The following is a 16,393-nucleotide window of genomic DNA, read 5'->3' on the forward strand; positions in this document are numbered from 1 at the left end:
CTAAATGCTGCTTCTCTGTGTTTGGTTCGTGTTTTAGGTATACAGAGCAGGCTAGAGCCAGAAGACCTTAGTGGTCTGGAGGGTTGATACACTGATAACAAGTCTGTAATGTATTTAGGTGCTAAGCCATTCAGGGATTTATAGACTAACAGAAGTATTTTAAAGTCTATTCTCTGAGATACAGGGAGCCAGTGTAAGGACTTTAGAACTGGGGTTATGTGCTCTACTTTCTTAGTGTTAGTGAGGACGCGGGCAGCAGCGTTCTGGATCAGCTGCAGCTGTCTGATCCACTTTTTAGGCAGACCTGTAAAAACATCATTGCAGTAATCAATTCTACTGAATACAAACGCATGGATTAGTCTTTCCAGATCCTTCTGAGACATTAGTCCTTTAATCCTGGAAATGTTCCTCAGGTGATAGAAAGCCGACCTTGTAACTGTCTCTAGATGCTTTTGGAGGTTCATGTCTGAGTCCATCACTACACCCAGGTTTCGGGCCTGATCAGTGGTTCCTAGCTGAAGCGACAGAAGCTGTGAGATAACTTTTGATCTCTCCTCTATTTGTCCAAAGTTTATTACTTCAGTTTTGTTTTTATTCAATTGTAGAAAGTTTTGACACATCCAGGCATTTATTTCTTCTAGGCATTTACTCAGTGCCTGAACTGGTTCATAGTCACCTGGTGACATGGTGATGTAGAGCTGTGTGTCGTCTGCATAGTTATGGTAGCTGAAGTTGTTGTTTCTTATGATCTGAGCTAGAGGGAGCATGTAGATATTGAAGAGGAGGGGACCCAGGATGGACCCTTGGGGGAACCCCACATGTGATTTTTGTCATCTTTGATGTAAAGTTACCTACTGATACAAAAAAGTCCCTGTTCATTAAGTAGGATTTAAACTAGTCGAGAGCTGTACCAGAGAGGCTGACCCAGTTCTCCAGGCGCTCTAACAGGATGGAGTGATCGACAGTATCAAATGCTGCACTGAGGTCCAATAGAACCAGCACGGTGGTTCTTCCAAAGTCTGTATTTATATGGATGTCATTAAACACCTTGATAAGGGCGGTCTCTGTACTGTGGTGAGCACAGAAGCCAGACTGGAAAACATCAAAGCGGCTGGTCATTGTTAAGAAGGTGTTTAATTGTTGAAACACAGCTTTTTCAATAATCTTACTGATAAAGGGGAGGTTTGAGATGGGCCTGTAGTTCTGGAGTAGAAGTTTGCCTAAACTGTTCTTTTTCAGCAGTGGTTTGATAATTGCTGTTTTTAGGGACTGGGGGAAAACACCTGACAGAAGGGATGTGTTTATTATCTGAGTCAAATCAGACGCTATGACTGGTAAAACTTTTTTAAAGAAAACTGTGGGTAGAACATCAAGGCAGCAGGAGGAGGAACTTAGCTGCTGAATGATCTACTCTAAGCTTTTGTGGTTTATTTGGCTGAAATGGGACATTTTGTCAGAAATAGTTCCAGCTGAATACAGCATTGGTTCAGGTGTTGATAATGGTAGTACAAAGTGATCCTCTAATTTTTAGGATTTTCTCAGTAAAGAAGTTAGCAAATTCATTGAAGGCCCTGGTGGAGTGGAGTTCGGAAGTCACGGACACAGGAGGATTTGTTAAACTGTCGACTGTGGCAAATAAGACACGAGCATTATTAATGTTCTTGTTTATGATCTCAGAGAAGAAAGATTCTCTTGCATTTTTCAGTTGTAAGTTATATCTGTAAAGTCTCTCTTTATAGATGTCATAGTGAACCTGGAGTTTAGTCTTTCTCCACCTGCGTTCAGCTTTTCGACACTCCCTTTTTTCACCTCTAACTGCTGGAGCATTTCTCCAAGGAGATTTTTTCTTCCCGGAAAGAACTTTCACTTTAACTGGAGCAATGCAGTCAATGATGCCTGAGACTTTAGAATGAAAGTTATCTACTAGCTCATCTACTGAGTTGCAGCCCAAGGTTGAAGAAGCAGAGTAAGCTTGAATAAAGGTTTCCGTGGCATTGTCCTTAAAGGTGCGTTTTCTTACTGTGTCCCTTTGGCTAAATAAGTCACTGGAAATTGTGCTTTCAAAGGTAACAGAAAAGTGATCAGATAGGGCAACATCAGTTAAATTGACCTTAGAAATCTTTTAGACCTTTAGTGATGATCAGGTCTAAAATATGTCCCTGTTTGTGCGTTGGCTGTTTAACATGTTGAGTTAAACCAAAGTTTCTAAGTGTGTCACACAGTTCTTTTGCACTTCTGTCTTCAGGATTGTCAACGTGAAAGTTGAAGTCTCCCACAATAATTAAACAGTCATAATCAACACATATCACAGACAAGAGGTCACTAAAATCTTTAAAAAAGACTTAGGAGGCCTGTACCGGGCTCTTTACCTGGAGAGCCAAATGTTCAAAAGAGTAAAATTTTCCTAAAAACACCTTTTTACACTTTAGTGAATCATTAAACAATGTTCCTACTCCTCCACCTTTCCTTTGCTGTCTGCTCTCACAAAGAAAATTGTAGTTTGGAGGTGTCCACTCCAACAGAATAAGTTCTTCATTATATTCATGTAACCATGTTTCTGTTAAAAACATTACATCAAGATTATTGTCAATAATGAAGTCATTAATTAAAAGGGATATTCCTGACAGAGATCTAATATTTAATAAACCCAGTTTATATGACTTAGTGGTTGATGATGTCTCTGTGACAGGTTGCATCTGACAGGTTATGACTTTTAAGTATTTGTTCCTGATTATCCTTTTGTTTTTCTTATTTCTGCCATGTATTATCACAGGTATTCCATAATCTCCGGCAAATGGCCCAGGCTGATGCTGGAAACTGTCATGTCTGATAAAAGTGCGGCCAGTGCCAAATCTGTATCACAGCAAAGTAATTTGGAGTTCCTCAGTACCAAAGTGTTCTGTGATACGTAGAGGAGGAGGATCTGAGGCTCTGAGGCTTTTGGAAAATCCTGGTTTAGTCACAGCAGAATGGCTGTGTGGAGAGGATGTCATCTGTAGGCCAATCTTAAATACTTTGTTCATGTTGTGAGAAAATTCCAGAAAAGGAACTTCTGGTCTTTGTGGAGAAGAAGGGGAGGCGGGTCCAGTCTAGTCCGGTGTTTGTGGGGATGGAGGTTCTTGGTCCTCTATTTGTCCTGCTGAGATCTGGGATGAATCCTCCTGTAGCTCTGACTTAGCCTCTTTCTGTGTCGTCTTTCTGGCCATCTTTATCTTGGCTTGTTCAGGCTGTACTGGGCTTATCATTTCTTTTGGCACTGGTTGAGCTTTGTTTTGTAACAAAACTGCTGGCGCATGGTTCACAGAATAGAAGATGTTTAAATTCAGCTGTTTTGCACCTGACCTATTTAGATGGAAACCATTGTCGCTGAACAGATGTCTCCTCTCCCAAAAGATGTTAAAGTTGTCTATGAAGGTCACAGCTGGGGAAACAGCAGTTTGCATGTTTTTTTTCAGCCATTTGTTTAGCATCAGAATTCTGGAAAAAATCTAATTTCCGCAATTAACGGGCGCATGAGGGCCGCTGAGAAACACCTTGACATTAAGGCCATCAACTAAGTTCAACAGACGAATGTAATCCTCTTTCAATACTTCCGATTTTCTTATCTGGGTGACGTCGCTCAGGGCTTCAGCTTGTATTATGAGTTTTTCCAAGGTCGGCCGTTCTTTCAAGATCCTATGAAGGATGTCTGAAATATCCGACACCAGGCCACAGTTCCTGTCGTTATAAATCAACACCTCTGTGTTTTTCTTGTTACAGAAATGTTTAATCCCACTTACAGATCCATTGCATAATATCAGGGTCCTCAGCCCTGTGGCATGTCTTTTCTCTGATGTCTTAGAACGAAAATCGTTGACGTACCTGATTGATGTCAAGATCCTCCTGGGTCACATTTTGGAGCGAAGCGAATCAGTTTAGTAATGGAATTCCAACATTTCCAGCAGACTTACTCCTATCATTTGTTTTGAGAACAGCCCGCTGTTGTTTCACTTGTCTTGAGACATCTCTCTGTAGTCTCGGCCAGTTTTCTTTGTCTAGGTGAGGAGTTCGTTGATCCTTTGGTCTTGCACCCAGAGTGGTCCAGGGATTCTCATTTTCCTCAGGGAACTGTTTGTTCGCTGAGTCGCTGGGCTGGTAGTCACCGCTCGGAATCACAGGCAGGGTTGTTTCATTTCCATGTGTGCCGTTTACATCATAATTCACTTTGAGTCGACAGATTTTCAGTTCCATAACAGCTAACTTCTGTAAAAGCTTGTCAAAGTCTATTGTGGTGAAGGTAGGCATATTTTCAAAATAAAAATAAAAAAATAAGTAAAAGAAAATAAATAAAATAACTAAATTCAACCTTCTGTGGTTTTGGTTAAGAGATAAAAAGGAGATAAAAAGTAAAAGGCAGGAAAATGCAAGCAAGCAGGGAGCAGAGAAAAAAGCGTCCGAACAGGCAGAGAGGTGGAGAAATAAATGATGGGTAAGAAGAAGGGCGGTGGGGAAAGAGGATGAGGGCGCACAGCAGAGGGGTTTCGGCTTTTGGAGGAAGAAGGAGGAAGCAGGGGGCAAGAAGGATTTTGACAGGACGTCCATAGAGTGGGCTAGTGGTTCAATTGATGGCGAGCTACTACCTGGAACAGAACCTGCCTCTATACATCCTCATCCTGTGGGTCTGGTAGGAGGCTGCTGCAGCTTTGCTCAACCCCTCCACTCTTCTTTACACACCTGTCCAATTACTAAAACCTGGATAATGGACCAATTGCATCCCACAAGTCATTCTCTTTATTTGGATGCAATGTTCATCTTTTATCTTTGAGTACTCCTGAATTTGTTGCTTTATTTTGTTGTTGAATTCTGTGATCTACCGAGTCTACGGAATTGAATTCTCTCAAGTGCACTGTTAAAACCAACGTGTCTGCAGATTGTAAATATTTTGGGTATTGTTTGTTGTTGTTTCTTGTTTCACATAATATATGGTACCAACACCAAATATAAGCATATGCCTCAGTGTAATTATCAGTGATTCACGCAGCGCTATCTTGGTGAAGCGGCCGCCTCGCCAAACTCACGCTACCACCTCGCCAACATTCCAAAAGAAAAAAAAAAAACCTAACTCGATATGCTTGCATGTTTATTTGACAGTAACAGGCGTTTTGTTTTTGCTTTCGCGCGTGCATAGCACGAATGGCAGGGAAAAAACAGGCGCTCCACTCCGCCGGTCATCCGCAAAGCTTGTCTTTATGTGTTTAATCACAAACTCTGTGATCTCAAAACATTGGTGTTTTGAGATCATTGCTATGTATAGCAACTTTTCCCGGTGGAAGAAAGTTGCCCCCTGACAGTTCATACGAAAGTTCTTAAGGAAGCGTCCTACAGATTCTGGCCCACGGACTAAGAGGGAACCTTGCTGGTCAGAGTCACAACAGGATAAAATAGCTTGGTAAGGTGAATACTTGCAGATAGAGTCTTAACAGGAAAGTTGTACCGATGAGACTGGAATAATCCATGGCAAGCTGAGGTAAAAGAGAAGCAGAGGTGGCAGGGTTCCAGCAGCAAGCAGAGAACACTCAGGTAGACAGGCAAGGAGAAGGTGTTGCATGATGACGAACCGGCAGAGGAGTGAAAGCAGAGGGAGGCTTAAGTAGTGAGGCTGGCAGGTGAAATGAGTCTGACTGATTAATGAGTTAATGAGTTATTAATGAATAACAGGTGTGACTGACTGCAGAGGGAGTGAACGAAAAGCCAAGGGGAAGGGGAAGGCGGAGCTGAAACGAACAGAAAATAAAGTCAAATCATAACTAAAACCCTAACAAGGAGGAAAAAACTGAAAACTAATAGTAAACAAAAGCCAAGTCAAAACTAAACCCTGACACTTTTGATCTTCATTTTGCTTAGTAGTTTAGTTAAGTTTCACTATCCTAGTAGAGTAGATTTGTTAATCGAAATATTTTGTTAATTCAGATAAACAGCGTTACATAGTGATGTTCTCTGGATGTTCATTTCAAGTTCAAGAATTGAATAACAGAAATAAAATGAAGTTGTCACTCCTTTATTCTATGTGAGTGCAGGGTTTGCTGTTAAAAGATCGCTAGTGCTCGAATTCTTCCCTTTCAACCATTGTCTTGATATCAGCTTAAGAGCTGATCATCACCAGACAATACTTAACAGAGGGTTATTTAATAAACATTAAATAACTTTAAACAGTGTATAATTGCACAACAGTACTCTTACTGTTGATTAACCTGAATCCGAGTTTCACAATATGCTCGTTGTTGAGTTCGAGTCTGGCTTACCTTTAACTCTATTGAACCCACTTTTACCATATACACAAACTTCCGAGAGCGGTATCGTTTATCATATTAAGAATTTATCTCAAATATATGCTACAAATGTAGGGAGTTTTAAGACTCAGACATATTTAGCCGACTTAAAAAAGGTTGCCAAACTGACTGGACAAAACTATGCTGAAGTGCTGAATGAGATGATGGCCCAGATTGGGAAATCAATCTCAGAGCTGCATCCTGATATTGAAGCTGATGTTGGTGTTAAGGCAGAACAGTCTTCAGTGAATACAACCAATCAGCCATTACATAAAAAGGCTGTTCCATCTTCACTGTTTGCCACTGCTTCCATAGCTCAACCAGAGGAGTGACGTGCTACCATCAATCTCACTGCTTCAGACCTCAACCCTCCTGAGTTACAAAGGTATGTGGTAGAACACATTGTCAAGTCAGAGGACGCTGGTGTGCATCTGCGCTCTTCCCACAGACTACATGCGTTTTCTGGAAAGGTGCTACGACCACAACATGAAGTGGACTATGATACATGGAGGTCCCGTGTGGATCTGGTTCTTAATGATCCTGCCATATCTGAAATCCAACGATCGCGACAAATCCTCGACAGTCTCCTGCCCTCAGCCGCTGACATAGTGAAACATCTAAGTCCTGATATGTCTGCTAACGTCTATATCCAACAGCTTGACTCCGCCTATGGGACGGTGCAGGACGGTGAGGAGTTGTATGCAAAATTTATGGATACACTTCAAGATGCTGGTGAAAAATATTCAGCTTACCTGCAGAGATTACAAGTTGTTAAATCTTGCAGTAAAGAGGGGAGTTGCATCAAGAGCTGAAGTTAATAAACATCTTCTTAATCAGTTCTGCAGAGGATGCTGGGACAATGTCCTGATATCAGAACTCCAGCTCAAACAGAAAAAAGAAAACCACCTTTTTTTGCTGAACTACTGCTGCTGTTAAGAACTGAAGAGGATGCTTATGCTCTTCCAAATTTAGAAAAATCCTTTACAGCACTCACCGGTTCAAAATGGTTTTCAGTCCTGGACTTGAAGTCAAGCTATTACCAGATGGAAATGCACGAAACAGATAAACCCAAGACTGCTTTCGTGACACCCCTGGGGTTCTGGGAATTCAACAGGATGCCCCAGGGGGTCACTAATGCTCCCAGTACATTCCAGCGGTTGATGGAGCGATGCATGGGTGACCTCAATCCTCGTGAAGTATTGGTGTTTTTGGATGATTTAATAATATTCTCCAATTCCCTTGAAGAACATGAGAGGATACTGATGCAAGTGCTGAATCGTTTGAAAGAATATGAATTAAAACTGCCACCAGAAAAGTGCAACTTTTTCCAAACTTCGGTTCACTACTTGGGTCATATTGTGTCAGAGAAAGGAGTAGAAACGGATCCCGAAAAGATAAACACCATCAAATCCTGGCCAATCCCCACCAACTTAAAGGAACTACGCTCTTTTCTGGGATTTGCGGGTCATTACCGCCATTTCATCAAAGACTATTCCACCATTGCCAAACCTCTGAACGACCTCACGCGTGGGTACGTACCTGCACGAAAGTCCAGAACCAAGCGATCCAACGCTCAACATCAGAGTCCAAATCAGCCTTTTGGAGAACGTTGGAGTTCCAGTTGCCAAGTTGCTTTCACTACACTGATTGAGAAATTAACTACAGCACCAGTCCTTGGGTTTGCAGATCCAGCCAAACCGTACATACTTTATACCAACGCTAGTACGACAGGACTAGGAGCTGCACTTTATCAGGAACAGGAAGGAAAGCTGAGAGTGATTGCTTATGCAAGCAGAGGCTTGTCGCAGAGCGAAAGCCGCTACCCAGCCCACAGACTGGAATTTTTGGCATTAAAATGGAGTGTTACCGTTGTGACAGATAGCAATCCCTTGACCCCCATACTCACCTCCGCCAAGCTGGATGCTACTGGTCACCGCTGGTTAGCCGCGCTCTCTACATACTCGTTTAAGCTCCTATACCGGGCTGGGAAACAAAATATAGACGCAGACGCACTCTCCCGACGTCCTCACCAGTGTCTTGATGAATCACATAAAGATCATGAACTCATACAACAGTTCCTGGAGAATCATCTTGCCAATTCAAACCTGATCTCTCCAGAAATTGTTGATGCCATCTGTCAAGGTTGTCGCATCCGAGCTGCTCAGCCGGGGGTATTACGCTGGTTGAGTCCCTCTCACTCACAGGAAAGGCAGTCCCTGACAGCTACATCAATAAAGAGGATCAGTTACCTCCAACCCCATCTCATCTCAACATCAAGGAGGAACAGAGGGCAACCATCCGAGAACTAGTTCATCAGATGGAGACAGGAGAAAAGGTCCCTCCAATGGCAAGAACAGAACTGCCTGAATTACCTCTCTTGTTGAGGGAGTGGACAAGATTGGAGCTGATTGATGGAGTCCTATATAGGAAACGTCAAAACAATAAAGAGATCACTTACCAAATTGTTCTTCCAGAGTGTCTTCGTCCGGCTGTGCTAGTCTCCATGATGAAATGGGCCACATGGGGATTGAACGCACCTTAGACCTTGTTCGTACAAGATTTTTCTGGCCCAAGATGGCTAAGGACGTTGAGCACAAGATTAAAACGTGTGGTCGTTGTGTGCGACGGAAAGCTCTTCCTGAACGAGCTGCTCCATTGCTCAGCATCAAAACATCTCGTCCTCTTAAATTAATCTGCATGGATTTCCTGAGTCTTGAACCAGACACAACATGGTTATATGACAAGACTTTTGCCAGGGACTGTAAACTGTTGGGCAGGAAGATGTCTCCAAGGCAGCTACAACTCGTAAGCTCCTGCAGCCTCTCTGCAGGAGCTTACGAGTTGTGCGGTGGGCGCTGTGGGAAATGTAGGAATTTATCACAAGAAACAGCCAACAAGTGCACTCAACTATTGTCAGGATTCTGTGTACCGTGCTCCACTAACTCTGTTCCACAGGTGGCTGTTGTTGACGGGTGGGCGTGGCCGGCACCTGCGGCTAGTTTAGGCTGCTCTACTCAACCAAGTGTGCAGTCGCCTTTAATCTTTCTCCTAAACTAGTCATCGCTCCTTTACTTTCAGCTCAGAGTGACTTGTGTTCATATGCAGGTAAACTCACATTACCGCCGAGGGAGAGCTCTCAGAATCACAACATATTTTTACCTGCCCTTGTAAATATTTATGCATTTTGTAAACGCACCAAGTTTCTGAGGATGGCTGCACTAAAAAGTCACACGGAGTTAGGAGCGCTGAGCCTCTAGCTACTAGCCGTGAAAACATTGGAGGTTGTTCTGATGGTGAGCAAGGGGAGGTCATTAAAGAGAAATGCTTAAAGAGAAATGCTTAACTGACCTAGAATTATCCCAAATAGAATTAGTATCACTTATGTAAGTAGCGCAGGATCCAACGGGATGAATGCGTCCTTTTTCTGTTGTGTTACAACTGAAAAAGGAAGCATTTGTTTATCTCACATGATGCCCTGATCACTTCAATATACTGAGAATGTTTGCCTGATAAAAATATGAGGATGATCACATCTAATCTGTTTAAACTTGATTATCATAAGCATTAATGTTCAATTCAGCACGTTCTCAACGAGTAAATGGCTCTATGGTTATTTTCAGATGTCCTACAAAGATAACATTTGCTATTGTTGTCCCAAATCACCAAAAGTGAAAAACAATCCACCTTCCTGAGTCCATCACTGAAAACAAATGGCTCCTTCTGTCAGGATACAGTTTTTCTCACTGCATCCTGGTTCAGCTCTGGCACCCTTTGCCTCCCATTGAGCCTGTCACTGCACCTCACCGCTGATCATCTACACCTGTCATGCCTAATCAAGCCCAGACTCAGTGCACCTGCCAACACCTCTACTTAAACCTCCCTCAGTCTGCGCTCCCTTGCCGGAATGTACTCTCACTCTCCTCAGTCCGTACCTCGTCTGACCCCGAGTTTCCTTCTTCTGCCAGCTTCAGCTCCGCCGTCCAGCTCCAGCCATCTCCACCATTCCTCTGCTGCAGCCTGGTACAGTCTTCTGGTTCTTCTTTCCACTATTCAACCTTTTCAATAAAGACTCTTTAAACGTGGCTCTGTGTGGCTGAATACAGGTTCAGATCTTAAAACCCTGACACCTTCATACTTGGAAAACACCTTTTTCTTGCTAGATAGACCCCATGAATGGATCATAAACATATCCTAAACATAATAAAATTAAAATTTAATAAAATTACGCTGAAAAATATTATCAACTCTGGCAGCTCTAGAATTTAAATAGATTTTCATTCAATCAATAAGTAGGAAGTGAGGAAGGTAACCTTGAAAATATAAGCATGTATACATACATATACACGATAGAGACAGAAACATAAAAAACAGAGATAGAAAGATGGATAAATTAGAGAAAGGTTTGAGAGACAGAAGGCGGATAAAGTTGTCATCTGTGATATTAATGGAGCTAAGTGGAAGGAAAGTGCCCCCCCAAGATTCAATTTGTAGGGTTAACACTATATACAAAGTTTTTATAATAGATTAACATGTCCTGCTAACGTATTAGTTGTTATTTTTATGTTTTATGCTTTGTTTTTGCTCAGTTTGTTAAAGTAAATAAAGCCTTTTATGTTTGTTTATGATAGTAACAGAAGTACGTACTGTGCATGCACAGCAGGGGTTAAAACAAGGAAGCGTCTAATGGCTATTAGCATATCCCAGCGTAACAATGAAGAAAGGTCCAAGGCCCAGTGAAAAAAAAAGCACAAAAAATATGATTCCAGGCAGTAAGGAATAACTGCAGCGCTGTGTGGGCATTCCTACTGCGTGTCATCACCAGATGATCCCCCCATTATTTAGTTTTAGTTTTATTTAAATTATTTACTATTAAACAAAGCATACATTGCAAAATCTTGCAGAGGTACACAAAAACTGGAAAACTGCAATAACGAAAGGAAAGAACACAATAATTACGGATTACAGTAGGATGACCTTACGCGTCCGGCGTGAGGCAGGTGGACAGTCTGGATTATGAATGCCCCACACACATATTTATCCTCCTTTTTGAGGCACTAGGCTTGGGAGCAGATTTTTTTTTTTCAACTTTGCTGGGCCGCCTGCAGCACAATGTCCAATCCCGTATTGGCACGGATCTTGTTTTACCTAGGGCTTACATGTAATTAATAAACTGAAGCTATGTGACAGAAGCAGAGCTGTCAACTCCCCGTCTGGGCTTGCTGATTTTCTAAAGTCGCTGGTAAATTTTATGAGTTGCGTTTTTTTAGCCTGATTTTTTAACATGCAGTTGCATATTTGGGCTGTTTCCCCAACAGAACACCTTATCCTGACAGGACAGGATAATCCTGTCCATCGTACTGCACGACAAGAGCCCTGGCGCTGTTGCTCTTTCCTGACAGCGCAAGCCAGTTAATATCTGTCTGCATACAGCGCCGTAATTTTTACAAATCACAAGTAACTAAAATAAAAGATATTTAGACATGTTTGTGGAGATTTTTTTGCAGATGCAGATTTCAGCAAGAAGTAATACAATTTGAAATTATTAATGAAAATATAAAAACGGGGGGGGGGGGGTCTTTCTACTTAAAGATTTCATGCATCATTTGCAACTACTTAGGCATATTTAGCTACTTTACTTTGGGGAGTGGTGGCCTAGTGATTAGAGCAATGCGCTTGGGTCCTGGAGGTTCTAAGTTCAGCTCCCACAGACTGGCTCTCTGGGCAAGACCCCTTAACCCCAGACTGCTCCCCGGGCGCCGCACAGTGGCAGCCCACTGCTCCCCAAGGGGATGGGTTAAATGCAGAAGTGAATTTCTCCATTGTGAGAACAATAAAGTTCAATTATTATTATTTAATGCAATTGTTTCATGTCCTACCCACCTAGCAATAAACAATTATGTAATACTTAGCTAGCAAGAAAACAATCTCACATCAGACGTTTGATTATCAAGACCATCAATGTAGTACACAATATGGTTGATTGAAAATTGGAATATTTGTCATTTTCAACGTAACCATTCTTTGATATCTCTCCAGAACGTACTCGAGATAGGACAAGTAAAAAAGGTGTCCCAGGGAATCAGCAGGACAATCAAAGAAGGCAAATCCAGCGAGAATGATGAAGATGGAGGGAAAAAATATAAGTATTTAAGTGGGCAAATAAACAAACCAATAAGCAATTGCGCGAACAACACGCCCACACTGTCGGAACTCCCACATGGGTGTGTGTGGGCGTTCTGACATGGGCGAGTTTGCTGCTGACTATGTCTGCGGTTATACCCTTCTCATTCCAAGCGGGAAAAGACTGGGATGTCGCTGGGAATACAGTATGACCGTTGATGACCAGTAAAGCGGACGCTAAACCTGCCGAGGCTCAGGTGTGACCGCAGAGGTGACTGATATGAGGCTGTTAAAGTTTTTGTAGATTGGTTTATTAATAAATAACGGTTGGTCTTCGACCACACCGCGCTGCCCCTTTATTGCGTGGTCAAGGTCAGGCTCGGTCTGGCATTATTTACAATTGATTTATAAATTAAGCAAACCGGCATTATAATAGTTCTGCGATACTGCCACTAGATGTTACCACTTCTGTTCATATTTGTTCATTGCCTGAGAGGGAATTATTTTTCAGCTCAAAAAGCACTATCAAAACACTATCAAGATGGAGGCCTGGTGTATGTAACATTATTCTATTATGATCAAATGGTTTTGGTCTTTTTATAAGCATATAGCTATATATCTTTAAGTCTTTATGATAGTCTTCTAAAGGTAGCTAGAACAAAATCCTGAAATTATGGCATTTAGTTTCAGTGTGCCACCCGAAGAAGCCCCTTCTGGCCACCCATATGAAAAATTTCTGGAGGCGCCACTGCTTATTGTCTACTTTAATTCTAAGGAACCAAAAATGTTGTTACATGAACGGAATAATTTGATGAACGAATGTTTTAAAAGAAATCATTTTGATGAACTGTTTCTAGTGATTTAGCATACTCAAAAGAACTGCCGTTACCATCGCTCCTGTTCTGTTACCGTAATATATCACGTATGCAAGAAGCTTATCTTTAAAACAGGGCTAACGTGGCTGGCACGACCGCAATCTTTCCATATCCTGACCCCTAAACAGCAGCACTGGAGCACTACTTACCAGTGTCTTCCCCGTCCAGATACCGGACTTTCAGCTCATCCTTGGAGTCAGAGCTGTATTGTCGTGTCACGGGGCGGCTGAGACAGCAGTCTCTTTGCTGTCGCCCGCAAAGGTGCGGGGCTGTCACCCTTCGTGCTCTGTCCCGATTCACAGGCATTCGGTAGCTAAACCATAGTGCCAGACGTCCCACGGCAGAAGTCATGGTGGTTCTTCTTCTTCTTCTTCTTCTTCTTCTTCGTCGTCGTCGTCGGCTTCTTCTTCTTCTTCTTCTGGTTATTTCCGGCAAACCGCATGCCAACTGGCGCATTTCTGCCTGTCAATGGTCAGGATGTTGTATTGTACTACGCAAATGAAATTCTTTCATTTCTGTATGATACAGGCTGTATCAAAAAAACAAAGTTTATAAGGCCTTTGTACACATCTTGCTGGAGTAAAGTTGGACCAAGTAAGGTTTTAATTGACACTGATTTAAATCCCAAACCAGCTATTCAAGGAAAGAGGGTTCTTCCAGCTATGCTCATTACACTTGCTACACTCCATGAAAACATGTTGCACAATTTCTTGTTTGCTACAAATTTCACATTGGGTTTTAATGTGCTTTGAGATTAGATGAAGGTTGGATACTAATCCACAGTATCCGAGCCCTATCCTTGTTATAAGATCTTGTTTTGTTCTATTGTTTACCGGGTAAATTCTTTTCACTTCACACACTTTTGAATATTATAATAGTGCCTCCCTCTCGTCTCAGTATCCCACTCCCTCTGCCACGGAGTGAAAACTTGCTTCATAATTGAACTTTGGACTTCAGAAAAGCCCAACTTCCCCTGGATATCTACATCGTCTCTTTTCATTGCTTCTTTGGCAAACAGATCAGCACCTTCATTCCCTACCCCAACATGGGTTGGAACCTATAAAAAGCTCACATTACTTTCTTCAGTCACCACCCTATATAGGGCAACAAGTGTCTCAAAATTTTTATTGGGGCGTATAAAAGACTGACCAGACTGCTAAGAAACCAACGCTGCGGCTGGTTCAAAGCAGATGACTACGTTCCTTGGTTTTACCTCACACACCCACTCCAAAGCCCATAGAACAGACACAATCTCAGATGTATCACTTGTGTAAGTGATACATCTGTTACACAAGTTACCTGTCTGCCCTAACTCCAGGAAACGCTGAAATATAAACACCAAATGCAGACCACTGATCAACCAAATCAACAGACCCATAGTAAAGTAAAGTAAAACTTTATTTATATAGTACCTCTCAAGATTAAAATCACAAAGTGCTTTACAACAGAAGATAAAAATACAGATTAAAACGGAGTTCCAGAGTCTTTGAGCAAGAGAAGAAAAATCTGTGTCTCCCTTTTCAATTTAGTATGGGGGACAATCAGCAACTCGTGGTCACTGGACCTCAGAGCCCTAATGGGGTTGTAGGGATGTAGTAGCTCACAGATGTCCACAGGTGTCTTTCCATGCAGAGCTTGTCAGGAGCCTAGCTGCAGTTTTGGTAAGGCATGAGGAAAGTGCATTGCAATAATCCAGATGTGACGAAACCAAAGCATGAATTAAAATATCCATCTCAGGATTCAGTTTGGCTTTAGAAACAAACTCTTTTTAACTGGACAGATATTGTCCAATAGAAAGGCAATGGTCATTACAATTATCAGTCTGAGAATCAATATCACTAAAAGGAGATAAGAAATTAAAATGTGCAGAAAAATGGTCAGCTGTTGAAGAATTTAAAAACGGAGAGCTAACCTTGCGGTTAATAGAAGTGTGTGAAACAAGTAGAGATGAGTTAAATTTAATAAAAACACTTTGGAGTACCAATTATGGGACTAGCAGCCAGACAACCACATGTGCAATCTTTTGTCCAGGCAAATGCTAGAAACTCATCTCTCACCTCTAGGACAAAAGTCTTTCCTCCACTCACCACTGACTCCCAGCTTTCCTCTATCAGCCTCTTAGGATGCTTGGTTTTGGCATTTCCCCACAAACTGAAGGGCTAACAGATGATATTAGGACAATAGTTGAAAAGACTGATTCGAGCACTGACATTTTTTTAACACCAAACTCTGCACACATATAGAATAAAGCAGTGACAACTTCTCTTCAAGTTCAATAATTTATTAACAGAAATAAAATTAGCATCCAGAGAACACCACTATAGAATCTTGTTTATCAGAATTATCACTGTATTTCAATCAACAAATCCTCTCTACTAGGCTAGTGAAACTAACTAAAACTTCTAAGCAAAATGAAAATAAAAGAAACTAAGCTAAGGAACTATGTATGTGCAAAATACACAAAAGACAAAACATAAAAGTGGTGATCATTATCAGAATAATTCAGTGAATCCTGGTTCAATGCAGATCTGACTTATAGAACATATGGAGATAAATTAGCTTAACTAATTTAGAACAACATTTGGCATGTGTGTCAACCCATTCACGATGCAAATCCTGAGTAAAACAAAACATTATTTGATCAAATAACATTTTATTTGAGTTAAAGAACCAACGTTCACCTTAAAGATCATGAAATAAGCTTAAATTAGCTTCACTAATTCAGAACAACATTTGGTACGTGTTTCAGCCCATTCACAATGCAAATTCCGAGTTAAACAAAACATTATTTGAGGAAATAACATTTTAAAGACTGATTTTCTCGGTAAGAATCTGTAAACATTAGGAAAGCTCGATTTTATTAATGCGATTATACCTCTGGGAGACTAGGGGTCACTGTAGCAATCGACCGCTACAATGGGTTACTTCTAAAGTTAAACAAAACACCTTTAAATCGACATTAAGATTCCATATTAATGCACCAATAACGCTCATAGCACTATCGAGCGATGGCGGAGCAAAACGAACAAGCCTTATGCTGGAAACAAGCTTAGTTGAATAACCGGAAATCGGAAGTTACCGGGGCTAATA

The 16,393-nt window shown here is 41.6% G+C and overlaps 1 protein-coding gene across 2 annotated transcripts in view; it reads right to left on the reverse strand.

Annotated features, from left to right (window-relative positions):
• The window catches only part of auh (AU RNA binding protein/enoyl-CoA hydratase), a 64,566-nt gene extending 50,857 nt beyond the window's left edge, over positions 1 to 13,709 (reverse strand). The window contains exon 1 of one of the 2 annotated variants that reach the window (XM_036133571.1): positions 13,453 to 13,709. In XM_036133571.1, the coding sequence (XP_035989464.1) occupies positions 13,453 to 13,654 (202 nt within the window). In that variant the 5' untranslated portion in view covers positions 13,655 to 13,709. The remainder of the gene's footprint in view (positions 1 to 13,452) is intronic. The other variant, XM_036133570.1, reaches the window with a different exon arrangement.
• Between the last annotated feature and the right edge of the window lie 2,684 nt (positions 13,710 to 16,393).

Source organism: Fundulus heteroclitus, unplaced genomic scaffold (genome assembly GCF_011125445.2).
Source record: "Fundulus heteroclitus isolate FHET01 unplaced genomic scaffold, MU-UCD_Fhet_4.1 scaffold_64, whole genome shotgun sequence".
In the NCBI taxonomy this organism is placed as follows: Eukaryota; Metazoa; Chordata; class Actinopteri; order Cyprinodontiformes; family Fundulidae; genus Fundulus; species Fundulus heteroclitus.